The sequence below is a fragment of the Anolis carolinensis genome, chromosome 2 (assembly GCF_035594765.1).
Source record: "Anolis carolinensis isolate JA03-04 chromosome 2, rAnoCar3.1.pri, whole genome shotgun sequence".
In the NCBI taxonomy this organism is placed as follows: domain Eukaryota; kingdom Metazoa; phylum Chordata; class Lepidosauria; order Squamata; family Dactyloidae; genus Anolis; species Anolis carolinensis.
The window spans coordinates 49,310,389-49,331,696 of record NC_085842.1 but is presented as its reverse complement, the minus strand read 5'-3'; the positions used below and the strand labels follow the sequence as shown (position 1 = coordinate 49,331,696).

The 21,308-nt window shown below is 40.7% G+C and overlaps 1 protein-coding gene across 2 annotated transcripts in view; it reads left to right on the top strand.

Annotated features, from left to right (window-relative positions):
* cntn3 (contactin 3) overlaps positions 1 to 21,308 on the top strand; it is a 286,640-nt gene that overhangs the window by 230,137 nt on the left and 35,195 nt on the right. For both annotated transcript variants that reach the window (XM_008105362.3, XM_062973823.1), the window contains 2 exons: positions 2,891 to 3,018; positions 6,299 to 6,474. In XM_008105362.3, the coding sequence (XP_008103569.2) occupies positions 2,891 to 3,018; positions 6,299 to 6,474 (304 nt within the window). The remainder of the gene's footprint in view (positions 1 to 2,890; positions 3,019 to 6,298; positions 6,475 to 21,308) is intronic.

Here is a 21,308-nt window from a genome sequence, read left to right as displayed (position 1 = left end):
GCTGAGGGTAGGTTCCTTATGAAAAACACTGTCCATGAGGATGAGAGACTTATGTCTGTGCTCACCAGCATAATCAATCTCCCCCCCATCATCATCTTGTGGTTGGAGTACAAAGAGTGTAAAAAACAATTTGAACGAACTGGATTTTATTCTCTGCATTCTAGCCAAGAGGCTGGAGAAGATTTAGATTCTGATCATACTGAAGGATAAACACATAAACTTTTCCTTCCTTCCATGGTAGGTTTCTAAAAGTGATTGATCCCCTCTCTACATGCCTGTAATCCACTTATCTAAAAAGTGGGCCTTAGTTACTTGTTATACATTTCCATGATTTGTTCTTTGGCCTTTACTTTCATAAAGTGTGGATGGGCATGTGAGATTGCTGAAGTGCCACACTACTTATGTGATTAAAGGAATAGGACAGACTAATACCATGTTGAGAGCACTGTCTCATGTATGTTACATAAATGTATGAGGAAGCTGTTTGTATGTGTGGTTAGTATATTTTGAAATTAAAGAGTTTAAAGCATTTGCTCGGTTCTCTGTGGACAAAGTCGCTCTGATCTGCTCTGATTTGATGCCATATTAACGGCAGTCTCTGAGGATGTAACACGAGTACCTGCTTGCTCAATTTTGATGGATTCATTTCAATTGGTTGAGCTCGAGAACAAGATCCTTGGAGAGGTGAAACGAACCACATGCATCCTAGACCCCTGCCCATACTGGCTGGTAAAAGAAGCCAAAGGGGGTTTGGCAGAGTGGGTGAAAGTGGTGGTGAATGCCTCCCTTCAGAAAGCCAAATTTCCAGCGAGCCTCAAAATGGCTGTGAGCAAACTGCTGTTGAAGAAGCCATCACTGGACCCCACTCAATTTGTCAACTTCCGGCCAAAATCCAATATCCCTTATTTGAGCAAGGTCATGGAACATGTGGTTGCCTCGCAACTCCAGTGATTCTTCGAAGGCACTGATTTTCTAGATCCAGCACAGTCTGGCTTTAGGCCAGGGCATGGTACCAAGACAGCCTTGGTTGCCTTAGTCAGTGATCTACGCCAGGAACTGGACAGGGGGAGTCTGTCCCTGCTGGTTCTGCTAGACCTCACAGCAGCCTTCAATACTGTCGACCACGGTATCCTTCTGAGATGCCTTGCGGGGATGGGGCTTGGAGGTACTGTTTTACAGTGGCTCCACTCATTCCTGGAGGGCCGGTCCCAGAGGGTGTTACTGGGGGACACCTGCTTGGCTCTGCAACCATTGTCTAAGATTTTTCTGCTTCTTGCAGGGGGACTGGATGGCCCATGAGGTCTCTTCCAACTCTACATCTGTGATTCTTGTGGGGTCCCACAGGGGTCAGTGCTGTCCCCCATGTTATTTAACATTTACATGAAGCCACTGGGAGAGATCATCAGGAGTCTCGGAGTACGGTGTCATCTGTATGCAGATGATGTCCAACTCTGTCACTCCTTTCCACCTATCACTAAGAAGGCTGTCCAGGTCCTGAACCGGTGCTTGGCCGTTGTATCAGACTGGATGAGGGCCAACAAATTGAAATTGAATTCAGACAAGACAGATGTCCTCCTGGTCAGTCGTAAGGCTGAACAGAGTATGGGGTTACAGCCTGTGCTGGATGGGGTCACACTCCCCCGAAGGCACAGGTTTGCAGCTTGGGGGTGATCCTAGACTCATCGCTGAGCCTGGAACCCCAGGTCTCAGCGGTGGCTAGGGGAGCCTTTGCACAATATTAAAACTTGTGCGCCATTTGCGCCCGTACCTTGGGAAGCTGGACTTGGCCACAGTGGTCCATGCTCTTGTTACATCCCAAATAGATTACTGCAATGCACTCTACATGGGGCTGCCTTTGAAGACTGTTCGGAAGCTCCAATTAGTCCAACGGGTGACAGCCAGGCTGATAACCGGAGTGGCGTAAAGGGAGCATACCACTCCTCTGTATACGTCAGCTCCACTGGCTGCCGATTAGCTACCAAGCACAATTCAAAGTGCTGGCTTTAGCCTATAAAGCACTAAACGGCTCCAGCCCAGCTTACTTGTCCAAACGTATCTCCCGCTATGACCCACTGTGTAATTTAAGATCTTCGGGGGAGGCCCTCCTCTCAATCCCGCCAACCTCACAAGTGTGGCTGGTGGGGACAAGATTCAGGGCCTTTTCAGTGGTGGCCCTTCACCTATGGAACGTCCTCCCAAATTATTAAACTTTATTTGTACCCCGCTAGCATCTCCCAAAGGACTCGATGCGGCTTACAAAGGCCAAGGCCTCAACACACAATATAACAATACAAAACAAAAGGCAAATTAAAAACAATTAAAACAGTATAAACAACAAGCAATAAACAATACGCTAAAACACAATAAAACTGGGCCGGGCCAGAGTAATGGATACAAGATTAAAAGTGCTGATGTGAAAGGTGATATATAAGGCTTCTAGGGCAAGTGCAGAGTGCGATATACGATCTAGTTCTAATAAAGTGCTTATGGGGCTTGGAGTTGGAGATGAAATGAAATCAGACAGGCTCCCTCTCTCTTATCTTTTCACAAAAAAGTGAAAACCTGGCTGTGGGACCAGGCTTTTGAACGATAGAAGCAGCATCAATTACAACTATAATGAACTATGATTTAGTGACAGACCCGATCAGACATGGAATGCACCTTGAATGTATATCTATATGAATGTTTTAACCTAATTCATTTAAATTGTAATGAATTGTAATTGTAATTGTTTTATACATGTGTTTTATATTCATAAGCCGCCCTGAGTACCCCTTCAGGGGTGAGAAGGGCAGGCTAGAAATGTTGTAATAAATAAAATAAATTTAAAGATTGTGCCCTTTTCTCTCAGGAAAGTTATACTATTTTCCCTATCTTTTTTCATTTTTAGAATATCATTGTTGAAAGATGGAGGACTGCGAATAGCTAATGTGAGCAAATCAGATGCTGGAAGTTATACTTGCCTGGCCGAGAACCAGTTTGGAAAAGCTAGTAGCTCAACCAGCTTATTAGTTACAGGTAATTAGATAGCTAATTGTCTTTTGCTTGCTAATTATAGGGATTGTGAAATGTACAAAAGAGGCATTTCCATTTTAAATTCCCAGCTATTTTTAATAACATTGCATGCACAGTTCATATATAATCTGTGTTTTAGTTAAACTAACTTGAAACACCATTTCCTATGCTCCATTTATTATATTGCATACATTCTGTATATGATTCTTCTGATAGCTGAACCCTTCCCTGAAAGCTAGAAGATAAGACTGCCAGGTGGAATATAGGACATAGCCCCTGTACCTTTAATAGGTGTGTAGAAGAGGAAGATTTGGTAGAAAAGCCCTCTTCTATACCATCCTTAAAGGCACAGGAATCCTGTTCTATATTTCACTTGGAGGCCCCAATAGAAAAGGCAGAACTTCAGTGGAGATTTCCAATAGCGAGGCAACTTTACTGACCTTGCCCTTTCACTTTCTTCCAGAGGGCCTCTGTCCTCTAAAGCACCATCTTCTAGAATTCCAGAGGGAAGAAGCAAAAATGAACTTTTGTGTGCAGATCCTGTGAACGAGTCTCAGTCACAGGGACTCTGGATCTGAGGCTAGGACCTTCAGATTATGACAATTTTCTATGGATATTTTTTATTAAAATATCTATTTTTACTGACTTTTATTTTTTCTTGAACCTACATTTAAAGGCAATGAGTGTCTGTCTTTAAAAACAGATAAGAAAATTCCTTAAGGAAAGAAAGAATGGAAATGTTTCTTAAGTACAATGTTGTGGATTTCCCTTCTTTATTAAAATGAAAAAACTTTTCTTGACACATAAAAATAATAGCGACATCCGATATCCTTTAGCTATTGTTCTGTCCTCTTTGGACCTCTTTGGGGATGTTATTTCTCTCTGAATTATATTTATGCTTGGATTTCTTTAACATCACTTCCTGTGTAAAAGACAAAGTTTACACCTTTTATGGGTTTCATCAAGAACTGTCTTCCACTCTTTCAAATGGAATCCAGAACATGTGTTTCTCTATGTTCTTTCTTACCAGATTTGTGATAAGAATACGAGGGTTGAATGAAAAGTAATGCCTCCACCTTCGTTACTTGGGTTTGGATGGGAATATTTTAACAAATAAAACACAGAAATAATCCTTAGAATGTGCCCTTTAACTACCACTATTCACTTTTCCACATAATCACCAGACCATTGGATACATTTCTGCCAACGATGGACAAGTTTTCTGAAGCCGTCACAGAGGAAGTCGACACACTGTTTCTGCAACCAGCATCTCACAGTTCTCTCAATGTCTTCATCAGAAGCATAATGATGCCCCCACAGATCTTCTTTCATTATCGGGAACAGATGGAAGTCAGACGGTGCTAAATCTGGACTGTATGGAGCATACCATACGGTGGTGAGATCCAGTCTCTGAAGTTCTGCTGTGGTGGCGTGTGAAGTGTATGGTCTGGCATTATTGTCATGCTGCAGGAAAACATTTCCATTTTCCGTTCAGACCCTTGTTAGCCGTCATTTCAAAGTTCACAGCGTTGTGATGTAACACTCTGAATTTATTGTTGTTCCACATTCAAGGAAATCAACATGGATAACACCATCTGCATCCCAGAACACTGTTGCCATAATTTTCCCTGCTGAGGGCTGTGTCTTGAATTTCTTTTTCTGGGGCAAGTCTTTGTGTCAGTATTCCATAGACTGAAGCTTCGTCACCAGGTCACAATGGTGTACCCACATTTCATCTCCTGTCACAATTGAATGGAAAAAGACGTCACCTTCATTCTCGTAACACGAGAGAAGTTTCTGGCAAATTTCAAGTCTGCACTTTCATTTCAGGCATCAGCATCCTGGGTACCCATCGTGCACAGATCTTCTGATAGCCAAGCAAAGCAATAATATGATCCACTCGTCCTTGTGAAATGCTGATTATGCTTGAAATTTCTCTCTGAGTGATATGAATATTGTCCTGAATCAATCTGTCAACCTTTTGCTTGTGAAACTTGGTGGTTGCTGTCACAGGAGTCCAACTATTTGTTTGTCATGCAAGTGACAACATACAGTACTCACATCAACACAATCACCACAAACAGCTTGCATTCTCTGATGACCTTCTGCAGTCAGGAATTCAATGACTGCACGTTGCTTAAGTCGCATTGACTGTCTGTGCAGGGTTCCATACTTCGCACTTTAACAAGACAACCGTTCAATGCTAAGGCTTCCCGCCAAATGGAACTGTAGAGGAGAGTCTACTGAAAAAGCCAGTACCTGCCGCATACCAGTACTGCCATATGTTAAGGAGTTATGAAGGTGGAGGCATTACTTTTCATTCAACCCTCGTAATTAATTCAGCTATTACTTTTACTCCTTTTCATTTATATTCTCAAGTGGCAATTTTACCAAAAGAAACATTATCAGTCTGTACTAAAGATATAGTATTTGGAGGTGAATATGAAGTTTAACCTCATTTCTGAAGACTCTCTAGTCTGAGATATTAAGTGGATCTTGGTGACTTAGTCTATTTTTGTGAAAGAATTGATGAAGACAATAAACTTTATGTCTGATACTAAATCTGGAATCCAGGAGTACACAGGTCTCTCTAGTGATCAACAATATCTGAGAAATCTACTTTAATCATCAGTTGGTAGTTAGATAAATATCATACTTGTGTGGTTCAGCACTGCTTCTCAAGTAATCTTTGAATAAATCCTGATGTAGGCAAATGACTTGGCAGAATCATTTTCCTGACACATCTCTGCCTTCAATGTTGTTATTTGCTATTACATCAACTTCACCTTATGAATGCTGTATGAATGGGAGATCTCCATCACCTACCCTGCTCAAGTCTTACAAAGCCAAGGCTGTTGCATCTTTGATTGAATTGACTTGTACTTTTGCTGCTGTCTTCTACTTTACCAAGCATTGTTGTTGTTTTTTTCCAACAATTCATATGAGTTCATGATTTATCTAAAGTACAACAGCCTCAACCTCATCCTCTTTAGCCCACAAAAATGATATACAGTGTTCAGGACCTTAAAGTATGGAGAGAACTGTGATATGAGAATAGAATTTGGGAAGTCAATCACTGCTTCCTTCCATGAGAGTAAATTGCAGTGGAGGGGGGTTGTGATGTTTTGCCGATATTTTTTCTTTGCTTTTTTCAAGCAGATTCTGGATTCCAGCAGTAGCTTGTTTTTTTTAATCAAGTTTTTAAAAACTTTTGATTATATTTCTAGATATGTGCAGGAAAGTAATAAAGTAGTTCAACACTATGTTTGATTCTCCTTTACAGAGCCAACCCGGATAACTCTGGCACCTTCAAACATGGATGTTACCGTAGGAGAAAGTGTAATCTTGCCCTGTCAAGTCCAGCATGATCCCCTGCTGGACGTAAGTTTCACGTGGTATTTTAACAGTGCATTGACTGACTTCAGAAAGGATGCATCCCATTTTGAAAGAGTAGGTGGGGTAAGTTGAAACTTTGTTACTTGTAGCTATGAAACTATCATGGTCCACTTGAAAATGAAAAAAATGTGGCTATTGTATACCTAGGAAACCCCCGGTGGCACAGTGGGTTAAACCACTTAGCTACTGAACTTGCAGACTGAAAGGTCGGCAGTTCAAATCCAGGGAGTAGGATGAGCTCCTGCTGTTAACCCCAGCTTCTGCCAACCTAGCAGTTCAAAAACGTGCAAATGTGAGTAGATTAATAAGTATCACTCCAGCGGAAAGGTAATCGTTCTCCATGCAGTCATGCCGGCCACATGACCTTAGAGGTGTCTACAGACAACTTTTCGGCTTAGAAATGGAGATGAACACCAACCTCCAGAGTCAGACACGGCTAGACTTAATGCCAGGGAAAAACCTTTACCCTTACCTTTACCTATTGGATACCTGGTAATTTTAAGTTGTTTTAAATCTGAGCAAACAGAACAAGGTTTTCAGATGTTGCTAGACGGCAGCTCCCAGCATTCTTTTCCATTGGCTACACAGGCTATGGCTATTATGAGTTGCAGTCCAGTCGCATTTTGTCTACCCTGTTCTAAACATAAGTATTGTGTATCATTCACTTTTCAAATCATTATATCACAATTTGACTGCTTTTTGTTTCCTCTATATTTTTAACTGTTTTAAAAAAATAGAAAAATTTCTGCAAAATAAAATTTACTGTTTTCATTGGTTTCATATTGGTTTTATATTAATTGCATGAGGATACAATCCATCCTCTTTTCTATGTGGTAAGTACCACTGTACACAATGTGACCGATTTCTGAGTAGACAGCTATAGGATTCTGCAAGTACTGTATATACTTGAGTATAAGCCTAGTTTTTCAGCCCTTTTTTTTAAGACTGAAAAAGCCCCCCTTGGCTTATACTCGGGTGAGGGTCCTGGTTGACTTTTATTTAGGTCAGTTTATACTAGAGAATATATGGTACATTTATTATTTTTCTCTGTTATTATTGGTATTTTTACATTTATTATTTTTCTCTATTATTGCTGCTATTATTACATTTATTTTACTCTATTTATTATTATTATTATTATTATTATTATTATTATTATTATTATTACATTTATTATTTCACTCTGATCGTAATATTATTCCATTTATTATTTTACTCTATTATTACAGTAGAGTCTCACTTATCCAACACTCGCTTATCTAACGTTCTGGATTATCCAATGCATTTTTGTAGTCAATGTTTTTAATACATCATGATATTTTGGTGCTAAATTCATAAATACAGTAATTACTGCATAGCATTACTGCGTATTGAACTACTTTTTCTGTCAAATTTGTTGTATAACATGATGTTTTGGTGCTTAATTTGTAAAATCATAACCTAATTTGATGTTTAATAGGCTTTTCCTTAACCCCTCCTTATTAACCAACATATTCGCTTATCCAACGTTCTGCCGGCCTGTTTAATGTTGGATAAGTGAGACTCTACTGTACGTGTATTATTTTCCTGTATTTATTATTATTATTACATGTATTATTTTACTCTATTATTATTAAAAGGATACATAAGCACATTTACATTGAAGAAGATGAGAATAATGATTTCATCAGAGTTGGACAGTCTTATCTTAAATTTGAGCTTTATGTAACTATTCAAAAACATTTAACCTACTGATGCCTCAATTAATGTAATTTTATTGGTATCTATTTTTATTTCTGAAATTTACCACTCTTTGCTTATACTTGAGTCAATGTTTTCCCAGTTTTTTTGTAGTAAAATTAGGTGCCCCGGCTTATATTCGGGTCGGCTTATACTCGAGTATATACGGTAATATAAATTGGTTGACTTTCTGGTTTCTTTCTCTCAAGGATACTCTTGTCTTTCCTGTGTAACAAGTACAGGAATTTTAAATCAAAGTGATTACTGGATTCACTTGCCCTATTCAGGCTAATATATTGTCTCTTGCTAATGTAGCTACTTACTCCACTTTACTATACTTTTTATTAAAATGCTCTTCTTAGAAATAAATAATAATAATAATAATAATAATAATAATAATAATAATAATACTTTATTTTTATACCCCGCCTCCATCTCCCCGAACGGACTCAGGGCAGCTTACATGGGGCCAAGCCCGGATAAAACAGCAAACCAAAATAAAATAACATTAAAATAACATCAAGAAATACAAACACAGGCATTAAAATTTAACACTCTGAACAAAAGGTAAAGGTAAAGGTTTCCCCTGACATTAAGTCCAGTCGTGATCGACTCTGGGGGGTTGGTGTTCATCTCCATTTCTAAGCCGAAGAGCCGATGTTGTCCGTAGACAAGGTTATGTGGCCGGCATGACTGCATGGAGCGCCGTTACCTTCCCGCCAGAGCGGTACCTATTGATCTACTCACGTTTGCATATTTTTGAACTGCTAGGTTGGCAGAAGCTGGAGCTAACAGTGGGCGCTCACTCCGCTCCCGGGATTTGAACTTGGGACCTTTCGGTCTGCAAGTTCAGCAGCTCAGCGCTTTAACACACTGTGCCACCGGAGGCTCCTACTCTGAACATAGTAAACACATCAAATGATAATCATAATCATAATAATAAAATTTATTTCTTACCCGCGTCTACTCGTAGCTGGAAGGACAAATGCAAGATACTCCACTTCGGCAGAAAAAAATGGAATGCAAAGATACAGAATGGGGGACTCCTGGCTCGACAGCAGTACGTGTGAAAAAGACCTTGGAGTCCTCGTGGACAACAAATTAAACATGAGCCAACAATGTGATGCGGCAGCTAAAAAAGCCAACAGGATTCTGGCCTGCATAAATAGGGGTATAGTGTCTAGATCCAGGGAAGTCATGCTCCCCCTCTAGTCTGCCTTGGTCAGACCACACCTGGAATACTGCGTCCAATTCTGGGCACCACAGTTGAAGGGAGATGTTGACAAGCTGGAAAGCGTCCAGAGGAGGGCGACTAAAATGATCAAGGGTCTGGAGAACAAGCCCTATGAGGAGCGGCTTAAAGAACTGGGCATGTTTAACCTGCAGAAGAGAAGGCTGAGGGGAGACATGATAGCCATGTACAAATATGTGAGGGGAAGTCATAGGGAGGAGGGAGCAAGCTTGTTTTCTGCTGCCCTGGAGACTAGGATGCAGAACAATGACTTCAAACTACAGGAAAGGAGATTCCACCTGAACATCAGGAAGAACTTTCTCACTGTGAGGGCTGTTCGGCAGTGGAATTCTCTGCCCTGGACTGTGGTGGAAGCTCCTTCTTTGGAGGCTTTTAAGCAGAGGCTGGATGGCCATCTGTCGGGGGTGCTTTGAATGCGATTTCTTGCTTCTTAGCGGGGGGTTGGACTAGATAGCACATGAGGTCTCTTCCAACTCGATTCTATGATTCTAGGTGGATTATAATATTGCTAAAAACAGATAATCATCTAGAAACATTCTATAAAATACACACATGAAAGCATATTTCTATAAAATACATATTAAAATACACAGAACAAATATTAAACACAAAACGCAAGTTTAAAATTCATGATTAAAACTGGTTGGGTAGGCCTGCTGGAAAAGATAGGTTTTCAAATGTTTTAAAATTCTGACAGCTCATTTAAACTATCAGAACTCTTCTGGCAGGTCGTTCCACGGTGTTGGAGTGGCCAATGAAAAGGTCATCTGCGTGACTGCCAGTAAGGTTCTGGCAGGCTAGATTAGCTGACCACCAGAGGACCTGAGTGTTCAGGGAGGAGGCGATCCTGTAGGTAACCTCGACCCAAACCATGTAAGGCTTTAAAGGTCAAAAACACTTTTTACTTTGCCCAAAAACTAATTGACAGCCAGTGGAATGACTTCAGGATAAGAGTAATATGTTCACTCCTGGATGTTTCTGTAACCAATCTGGCTACCGTATTTTGAACCAGCTAGAGTTTCTGAACTTGGTACAAAGTTAGCCCAATGTAAAGCACATTGCAGAAGCCCAACTTTGAGGTTTTGAGAGCCTGCACTATCTTTAGATCCTCCAAATCTAGGAAGGGGCACAGCTGAAGCTACCAATCCTGACTGTTGCCATGTACCTGGGCTGACATTTGGAGAGACACATCCAGAAGCACCCCCAAACTGTGAACACAGTCTTTCAGGGGGAGTACAAACCCCTCCAGGACTGGTTGACATCATCATCATCATCATCATCATCATCATCATCATCATCTTTATTTATATTCTTCCCCGGTGGCGAAGTGCGTTAAAGCACTGAGCTGGAGACCGAAAGGTCCCAGGTTCAAACCCCGGGAGCGGCGGGAGCGGCCGCTGTTAGCTCCAGCTCCTGCCAACCTAGCAGTTTCAAAACATGCCAATGTGAGTAGATCAATAGGTACCTCTCCGGCGGGAAGATAACGGCGCTCCATGCAGTCATGCTGGCTACATGACCTTGGAGGTGTCTATGGACAACGCCGGCTCTTCGGCTTAGAAATGGAGATGAGCACCAACCCCCAGAGTCAGACATGACTGGACTTAACGTCAGGGGAAACCTTTACCTACCTTCTCCCCTAGAGGACTCAGAGCGGATTACAGCATTTACATACATAGGCAAACATTCAGTACCTTTACAATCACACGAGACACACAAACACAAAGGCTAGATTTCTCCTTTCATTTCCAGTTTCTGGAGGCAGTACTCATCTCTGGCTCTGAGAGGTGTTTTTCTCAATTTTCAAGGTGAGAAACTTGCATTATCACCTCCTAGTCATGTGATCGACAAGATTGCTTAGAACGTCTCTTTGCCTTTCCCCAGACCAAAGCAGTGTCTATTATCTACACACATTTCCATTCTTTCAAACAGCTAGATTGGCAGGAAACTAGTGCTGACAGACAGGAGCTCACCCTGTGTCATGGATTCGAACTGCCAACCTTCAGATCAGCAGTTCAGCAGCACAAGGGTTTAACCCATTGCACCACCGCAGCTCCATATATACCTTCATCCCCAGGGCCCTTTATGACAAACACCTCTGTTTTGTCCTGATATAGCTTCAATTTGTTTTTCCTCATCCAGCCCATTACCTCATCCAGGCATTCATTCAGAGGAGACACACTATCCTTACCCAAGGCTGTTTTTGAAGGCATGGAGATATTTGGGTGTAATCAGCATACTGATAACACCCTGCCCCATTCCCTAAACAACAAAGTGTTCTTTTTTCAGTACTCTTACTGATTGTTTTCAGTTCCTCCTGAAAAGTTCCCTTACAGTTGTGCAAGTAACTTCTACAAAATGTATGGAAGAAGGGAGTCCTGCCTATATAATTACAATAATTAATTTGTGGCTTCTTCAGGGAACTACAAGTACAGCCTCTGGGAGCACAAATGTATTCTGGTAGTACTCAGAATATATGGTAGCAAGCTAGTCTCCCACAGGAACTGAACCATGAAGGAATTAAATGTTATATCACTTCTGCATTAGGTTAATGGGTACAAGCTGCTTCTTAATTATCATCAGGCTAAATGCATACCATTGCAGATATCACCATTTCAGTGGAATTGTGTAGGCATGCATAGAATAGAATCATAGAGTTTGTAGAGATCAAATGGGCCATCCAGTCCAATGCACGGGCATGCTGGAAAAGCATAGTCGAAGCACGCCTGAAAGATAGCCATCCAGCCTATGTTTTAAAGCCTTCCATGCAGCCCTATAACTTAGAATATCAAGGCTGAAAATCCCTCAATATCTGCTTTGAACTGGATTATCTGAGTCCACACTGCCATATATCCCTGTTCAGATAATGTGGGATTTTATTCAGCTGTGTAGAAGGTGCCCAAGAAAGGAGCCTCCACCACATACTGAGACAGAGAGTTCCACTGTTGAACATTTTTTATGGTCAGAATTTTTTTCCCTAATATTTAGGTGGAATCTCCTTTCCTTTAATTTGAACACATTGCTATAAGCTTTAGTCTCCAGGGCAGCAGAAAATAAGCCTGCTTCTTCTTCCTTATGACATCCTTTCAAATGTTTAAACTTGGGTATCATGTCTCCTCTCAACCTTCTCTTCTGCAGGCTAAACATACCCAGCTCTTCAAGCCACTCCTCATAGGGCGTGTTTTCCAGAAATTTGATACTTAATATTAGAAGGAATTTCAGTTTTGTGTCCGATTTTAATACTATTCAGACAGTTGATATTTGCTTTGAGTCGGCACAGTGCTCATCTGGGAAGGTGACCTCCCTGTCATCGTAGCTTGTCCACAGCAGTATAGATCTAATTTTCCTGGCTTAAGATCTGAATGAAATCCCATCTGCTGCTAAATCTTTGAGGAAACATTTACAGTTTGAAAGCATGTTCTTGCAGCATTCTCATGGTATTTTCATGCTACTCAAGACTGATTACCACAAAATATGAAGGGTTTGATAACACATACAATGAATGATTAATATTTAAAGTCAGCTTGATGCACACATACACACTGCAATATTACATTGTTTGTTAGGATTAGATATGCATGTTTTTTGTCAAGGTCAGACGCCAGCCAATGGATGAAAATACAGTTTATTGTATAAACAACTCAAAAAAGCTCTTAAAACAAACACAGGAGCTTGTGACACTTAAACTTCAGTGTGAAACAGACATTTAAACTGAAAAAACTCCAAAAAAATCAAACTGGAAAATAATCCGGATTATCAAGAGATATAATCCAGATTAAAACAAAACTGCTTATATTCATCTCAAAGTTGCAGGACAAAATGGAGAAGGCAAAACAAACTATGGGCCGAGTTCCAAAGGAACCAAAATAAACAGAATCCCAACTGGGTACAAAACAGAGTTCAAAGATTCAAAACAAACAGCGTCCCAAACGGGGCTGAACTTTGCCACCGGAAGCAGCACAAACAACCTGGTGCCAAAAACAAGTAACGAAGAGCAAAGAGTTACTGCAGGGTCAGAAGCCAAGCCAAGGACCCGTGACAGAGCGTAACTGCAGAACCAGGAGTCAAGCTGGAATTGGGAGCGGAGCTTTACTTCAGGGTCAGGAATGAAGCCAGCGGTCGGTAATGGAGAGTAGTTACAGGATTGAGAACAAAGCCAAGCCAGAATAGGGAGCGAAGAATAATGCCAAAACGATGTCCAGTCCAAGGTCCAAGATGAGAAGTCGTTACAGTAAAGTCCTCGTCAATGGGTTGACAGAAGTAGCCAAAACAACGGAGGTGAACTAATGCAGACAGTAATCACAATGCAGTCTAAAGAAAACCCACACAGTTCCAACCCCCGTCGTAGAAGTAACCCAGAATAAACTTACGTCAGTTGCACAGTCTCAAGCCAGTCTTCAGGAACGCGAACACGAAACCCAATGGCGCCCAACAACCACCTTGCCACACGCAAGGGCCCAATGGCCACATGCCCACAATTTATTTACAATTCATCTTCAGAACTTGAGCTGGGCACCGCCCTTCCCACGGGTTGTTCCTATTCCTCATCTGAACTGAAACCACCCTGCTGATGCCCAGACCTACCCTCAGCTGTGGAACTATACCCACTTCTCAAATCTTGGGTCCAATCCTGAAGGACCCCACGTTTCCTCAGCATCCCCATCACCAGTGAGCCCAGTCTCCCCACCACAATCCTCTGGAGGGTGTGTCCACTCCATGCCATCCTCTTCAGCCCGTGCCACATCCCCAACATCCATTTTATTTATTTATTTATTTATTTATTTATTACATCACTTCTACCCCGCCCTTCTCACCCATCAGGGGACTCAGGGCGGCTTACAATATAAACATACACATTAAAAACAGTTGTCGTCAAATTTAAAACTCCATCAAGATTAAAAATTACAATAAAATTAAGAATATCCATTAAAATATGCATAATTATACATTTAAATATACATTTAAGGCACTTTCCATGTTCATGTGGGGTCTGTCAGTAGGTCATATATTCTTATCTCATTTTTGCTGCTACTCATGCTCAAATGCCTTGTCCCATAACCACGTTTTTGTCCTCTTTTGGAAAGACAGGAGAGAGGGAGCCTGCCTGATTTCAATGGGGAGCGCGTTCCATAGGCGGGGAGCCACCACTGAAAAGGCCCTGTCTCTCGTCCCCGCCAGCCGCACCTGTGAGGCTGACGGGACCGTGAGCAGGGCCTCATCTGACGATCTTAAGCTTCGAGGTGGGTCGTAGCGGGAGACACGTTCGGACAGATAAGCTGGGCCGGAACCGTTTAGAGCTTTATAGGCTAAAGCCAGCACCTTGAATTGTGCTCGGTAGCTAATTGGCAGCCAGTGGAGCTGGCGTAACAGAAGAGTAGTACGCTCCCTGAACACCGCTCCATTTATTAACCTGGCAGCCTCCCGTTGGACTAATTGAAGCTTCCGAACAGTCTTCAAAGGCAGCCCCACGTAGAGTGTGTTGCAGTAGTCTAAACGGGATGTAACAAGGGCGTGTACCACCGTGGCCAAGTCCGGCTTCCCAAGGTACAGTCGCAGCTGGCGCACAAGTTTTAATTGTGCGAAGTCTCCCCTAGCCACCGCTGAGACCTGGGGTTCCAGGCTCAACGATGAGTCTAGGTTCACCCCCAGACTGCGCACCTGCGCCTTCAGGGGGAGTGTGGCCCCATCCAGCACAGGCTGTAGCCCAGTACCCTGTTCGGCCTTCCGACTGACCAGGAGGACCTCTGTCTTGTCTGGATTCAATTTCAATTTGTTGGCCCTCATCCAGTCCGACACAGCGGCCAAGCACCGGTTCAGGACCTGGACAGCCTCCTTAGCCCATTTCAAGCCCCTCATCCCCTTCAAAACCCTCAAATGAATCCTCATCTGTTGATTCCTCAAATATCTCTTTAAGCCTCTTTCTCTATAACTCCTCAAATGAGTCTTGCTCCCAAGGAGTCTTTCTTCTCTTCCTGCTACTATCAGTAGTATCATTGACCCCAGAAGGCTTATTCACAACAGTTTTACCTATCCAAACTTGTCAGCTGAGAAATACTTGAGTTTTGTTTATAGCAAAGTTATTATTGTTGTTGTTAATCCCACAGGTAAATCTATATGTTCAATGCTTAGTATGAGATTAGTACACCCTGAGGAAGAGGTGCAGAGTAAATATGTATTTCTTATCATATTTTTTCCTGTAGGTTTGCTTTACACTGCCATTTCTCATTATATTTTGTGAATGCATGTGTTGAACTCTTTCTGTCTAGAAAAATATTGATCTGCACTTCTGAACCACAAACATCACCCCTTGTATCATTCATTTTATACAGGAAAAAGACTACTTTCATTTTTCAACTTAACTTATGCACAGAGGCTCACAATATCCATTCACTTGAAAATATCAGTTCCGAGAAGGTCATGGGGTATATTCTTGATAGAAAACAAAGTATTTGGTTTAACTTGTTTGGTTTTAAATAACAGACAAATAAGTATTTGCTGAGAACGAAGTGTTACTATATACAATCTCATTCATGTATATCTGAACTTGCATATGTTCATGCGTCAAGGGAGTCACAGAGGCAAAGTGACCTTTTGAAGCACACCAACCGTAGACATATGCATTTGCCAACAATTGCCTGCTAATACACACAGAATGAAATGATCTCATTTGGCAGGAATATACCAGTTTCTAAGTGATGCAGACAGACTGTTAAGGGTAATCTGAAGTGTAATATCTTGAAGTGTGAGACTGCAAGTAGACACTGGGGCATAAAGAATATAAAGTCCTTCAAACTTAAAAATGTGACAGAAAGGAACTTGTCTGGCTTCTGGCACTACTGACAAAGATTTTCATGTTTCTAAGAGATTATCTTGTTAAAAATAACCTTCGTTATGTCCATATGAAGATCAAGAGAAAGTAATTTTGTTTCTTTTGTATAGCTTGTAAAAATACTTGACTATCCACTTAGGACTCAGAGTTACCTCTTTATTTCGAGAAGATGTGCAAAAGTGAGACCTGTTTTAATCATGTATCTTCTCCATTGAGTTAAAATGGAGCCTTTGTGAAAAGGATTATAGTGTCAGACTTTATACATGACATATAGTTCAAGGTCCAAGCACTGAATAGCTAATGCTGTTGGATGCAACTTTAAGTGGGTTCATGGGACTTGTAGTTTTGCAAAAGAGTGCCAAAAGTATACCAGACTACAGCTTCCACTGCATTGGGCCATGGCAGTCTAAGTGGTGTCAGACTTCATTAATTCTACAGTGTAGATGCACTCTTTGTCTCCACCAGCATATAGTGGACTCTCCCAACCCACTAGTTCTTCTCCATTAACTTGTGCACAAGCAAACAGTGGCAAGTCAGTGATGTGCTTTGTAAGTGCATGTGTAAAAAGGTAAAGGTTTGCCCCTGACATTAAGTTTAGTCGTTTCTGACTCTGGAGGTCGGTGCTTATTTCCATTTCTAAGCCAAAGAGTTGACGTTGTCCGTAGACACATCTAAGGTCATGTGGCCGGCATGACTGCATGGAGTGCCATACAAAAAACAATAATTCTCTCATGATGAATCTCTTACCCGTTGCTCTTAATAGACTGAGAGAACTCAATAGGCTTGTGTTAAGTTCATATTCTCCTTGTTTTTCTGATTGTTTTGTGTTTATGATACTTCTAAAATACCCTTCATTATGTCTGCATTAAGATAAAAAGAAAGGTTCTCAAGTAGTTTAGCCTCAATTCAGGGGGTGATGCTATAATAGCTAAGAGCACCCTGAAAGATGGAATGGAAATCTAAGGAACAAAGAATACAAGTACCTTGAACACTGTATTTTATTTTCTAATGGCTAGTAATCCAAGTCTTAAGAAGTGTCTGTTCACTCTTCCTGGAACAGTAATCAATTAAGGTACTCAGAGATCAGCAAGAGATCCAAAGTTAATCAGTTAAAATATTGCAGCAAGTAGTAGGGGAATTTCCAAATGTCTATCAAACTGTCAGAAGACCCTTGCATACTAATCTTAAGGACATTTTCATTAATTTTGGTGCATACCTCTGTAATATCATATATGAGCTAATGCCAATTTATATTAATGAAATCAAGATTAAACTCTTGAGGCTATACTCAGTAATAGAGTCTGTGCTTTGCATGCAGAGTTCCAAGTTCAGCTCATGCCATCTCCAGTTTTAACAAGATCTCAGATAGCATACAAAAACTACAGGTGCAAAAACCATTATATGATTAAGCATGGAAGGTCCTAGGTTGTCATGGATTCCACACTGTAGAGGGCAAACCACATTTTCCTAATACCAATAACTAGACCAATGCTAAACATCTAAATCAACTGTTCAATTAATCTAAAATGAAGAAGCATGTTCTGGAATAACAGGGGTTCTATTTTTGTACACTGAGTAACCTAACAGATTATTTAATCAACTGGGTTGCTCATGGGAAAGGAGACAGTAGACCTTTGGTGTCCACAGTTTCAATCCTCAGTGGTCTGACATGATGGCCTGAAACCACATGAAACCCTTAACTACTCTTAATTTGGTACCCAGAGCAAAAGAGACTCCACTCATATTTCACCTAAGGCAGGTTTATCAGTTGGCTGCAGATCGATCTTCTCTCACTACTACTACTGTTAGTGTAACAACAGCCATTGATCTCAGTGGAAATCGCTAAAGGGTTGGAAACGTGTTCATCTCCCCATCCATTCCAATGGTTCCTACAGGTCAGTAGGATGGCTCTCCTTTTGTGCACATGCACTTATCTATGTGAGCCCCAGCCAATGCTGGATAAAGTTCTCAGAGCCAAAAACATTGTATGCTTTTTAAACCATATCACAGTGTTCCAGACTTGAAGCCACAGACATTGTTTGATTAAAACTCTTAAAGTCCCAACATTTGTCCATGGGAATATTAGCCCAACAAGATCTGAAGATTCACATTGAAGAATCACAACATTAATGGACCACTATGCATGGGAAAGCATGCTAATGCCTTTGCTGCACAGATGCTTTAAAATTCTGAACACATTTTTGTTGAAGGTTGTAGAAATAAATAGAAGCTTTACCGCAGTTTCTGAGCCAAGAAAAACCCTGCAGTATAATTAAGTGTCACTCAGGTTTGTGTAACAAGTAACAGTAACTTTACTTCAGTTCAAAAGATCAAACAGGGCAACAATATATGCAGCAGTCTCTCTGAATTCACACAGAGAACAGAGGGAATAAAGTCATTTTATACATTCTTTAAATATGTCTCATTTGCCTTATAAATAATCAGGCTTCGGAGAGTTGGCAGCCATTTCCTTCCTGACAGTTTCCAATCAGCGTTCTCTTCCCTCTCTGAGGTGAAAGTGGCAGTTAAAACCGTTTGTTTCAGCACTAAGCCAGAGACAGTAGCCAATCGGAATTCTGGCTTCTGGCTGGCTCAGCCAATCAGCTGCCGACACATGCCTTTCCAGTCAACCCATTTACATCATGGTGTCTTTTTACAAATCTCCACAATTTTGCATGACAGTGGATGTGAAGGGAATCTGCTATTGCTGCCAGTGTATTTTTTTTCTTTATCTGCTGCATATACCTGCACATTTGAGGACATTTTATACATGTGAAAATTAAACTTTCCCTCCTTGGGTGTAGTTCTAACCAGGTTCAGTGTGTCACAAGGTTATTTTAGAGAAAAACAACAGACCCAAGGCTCCACACTTCTTTAATATCAGGTTTATATTTTACCTTGGAAAGACTATATTTAATAGAATATGTGCATTAGATACTGCAGTCAGATATCATTCTAGGATTCTAAGCACCAGTAGTCTCCTTGCTAACTTTCCAAATCTGCCAGAGGTCAAAACAATCTGACCTAGTCAAGTCTAGCTATTCATTCTCTCCCAAAAGGAAATTGATCTACCTAACCATCTGAAAATTCAGGCACAGTATCCCAAATGGGTGCAGCCCAAATGTGTTAAAGGTTAAAATGACTTCTTCTTCTTATAGAGATGTGATCTTCTCTCAGTTTGAAAAAAAAAATCTAATTTGGAATAATCTATTTTTACTCATGTTCCCATTTTTATTATTATTACTAGCTTAGGCATATTATATCTCTGTTTGCCATAAAAGAAGTCAGGTCATGGTCTTCATCCCTAGTGGCCTAATAGTTCCTGTTTCCCATCTAAATGTAAAGGGATCTGTTTTATTCCTTTCCCCCTCAGCTTTCTCACAATTCTCCAGGGAATTTAGAAGTGTGCATAGCTCCTAAAAATAACCTCAACTCTCTCTCTCTCTCTCTCTCTCTCTCTCTCTCTCTCTCTCTCTCTCTCTCTCTCTCTCTCTCTCTCTCTCTCTCACACACACACACACACACACACACACACACACCACGCCAGATTTTATGACAGCAATTCTTTATATCAACATTATTTCAAAGTTAGTTTTAACTAGATTGCACTGGCTATGTTTTGGTTTACATATTAGTGAGAGTTTATGCATGACAAATACTTTTGCTGGAGAAAACTATTCCACTACCATTTTGTTTGCCACAACAAATTGACTAGAAAGAATACATTTTCTCTGGGAATGTGAGCTATATAATAGCTAACAAACTACAAGAGAAGGGCACTTGAAACATTTCTTCTGGAAATCTTTCTGTTGAAATGGAAGCCCCTTCTGCACTGCCGTATAATCAGGACTATCAAATCAGATGATTCACATTATCTGCTTTGAACAGGATTATATGAGTCTACATTGCCATATAATCCAGTTCAAAGCAAATAATCTAGATTTTATATGGCAATGTAAAAGGGGACTTTAAAAGACCTCATGGAATAAGGTCGGTCTTACAGTGAATTCTTTAATCAAACAAAGCAACACCAATTGATTGGGTATATATAAACTCTAAAAATCCAGGTGTCCTTTACACTCTACTGAAAGCATAATCCCCATATTTCTTAACCAAGAGTAAGGCAATCTCTTTGTGCTCTTGAAAATCAGGTTTGTAGGATCATCCCGCCTCTTCCAGATAAATAGTTTATCATTCAAACCTGAAATCTTCTTCTAGATCTCAGAACTCAAATAGATTTTTCCTCTTTGAGATCTTGCTCGAAAAAAACCTGGTGATAAGAATTGCCATAAATTGAAGCTAACTTTAAGACACATAATAATAGCAGGTTGTGCTAGAGTAGGATCAATTCATTCCTACTCATCTTTCCAATGTTCTCTTTTTTCTACATTTTCACTTTCAGCACTCTTCATGGTGGAACTTCAAAGCAGCCGAGGAAAAACTTGGCTTTTGCTCCCCTATCCTTTTTTTTTTTTTTTTTTTTTTTTTTTTTTACAATTGGTTCCCTATGCCCTTCTCTATGTTTTGGACACATCCTTTTACTAGTAACATGTTCTTTATCGAATCATCTATTTCTGTAATTTTTCAGTGTTATAATGGATATTTTCACCAACACACTGCATACCATGCACCAAAATTTTCTTGGCCTTGAAAGTGAGAAGTCTCAGAAACCTCCCTCCAGTATGATCAGCCTTTTGAGGCTATTTCTTTTTATTCTCTTTGTGTCCAATTTTAGCTCAGGGAAGCCTTCTTTGTGACTTCTGCTTTGTGAAGAAAGATTGCCTCATCTAAGCAGTGCTTCTTAAGCCATCTCATGTAGGAGACAAGTTTCCCTCCACAATATTGGTATAATCCTTGCTCCCATTGGCTACAGTTGCTTGTCTCTTTCCTCAAAACTCTCCAGGGAACAGAGCCAATGCTTCAGAGAATGACACTGGTTCCTAGGCAGCTGCTTTGATTTTCCCTGATCTAAAGCTTTGTAAGGTGAATACATGAGCAGAACAGAAGGATCAACTAAATTTTAGTGAAGGGAAATGTGAAAAGTGATCTCACTGCAGCCTTGTTAGGAAGCACCAAGTAAAAATAGCATTGTTTGGTAAA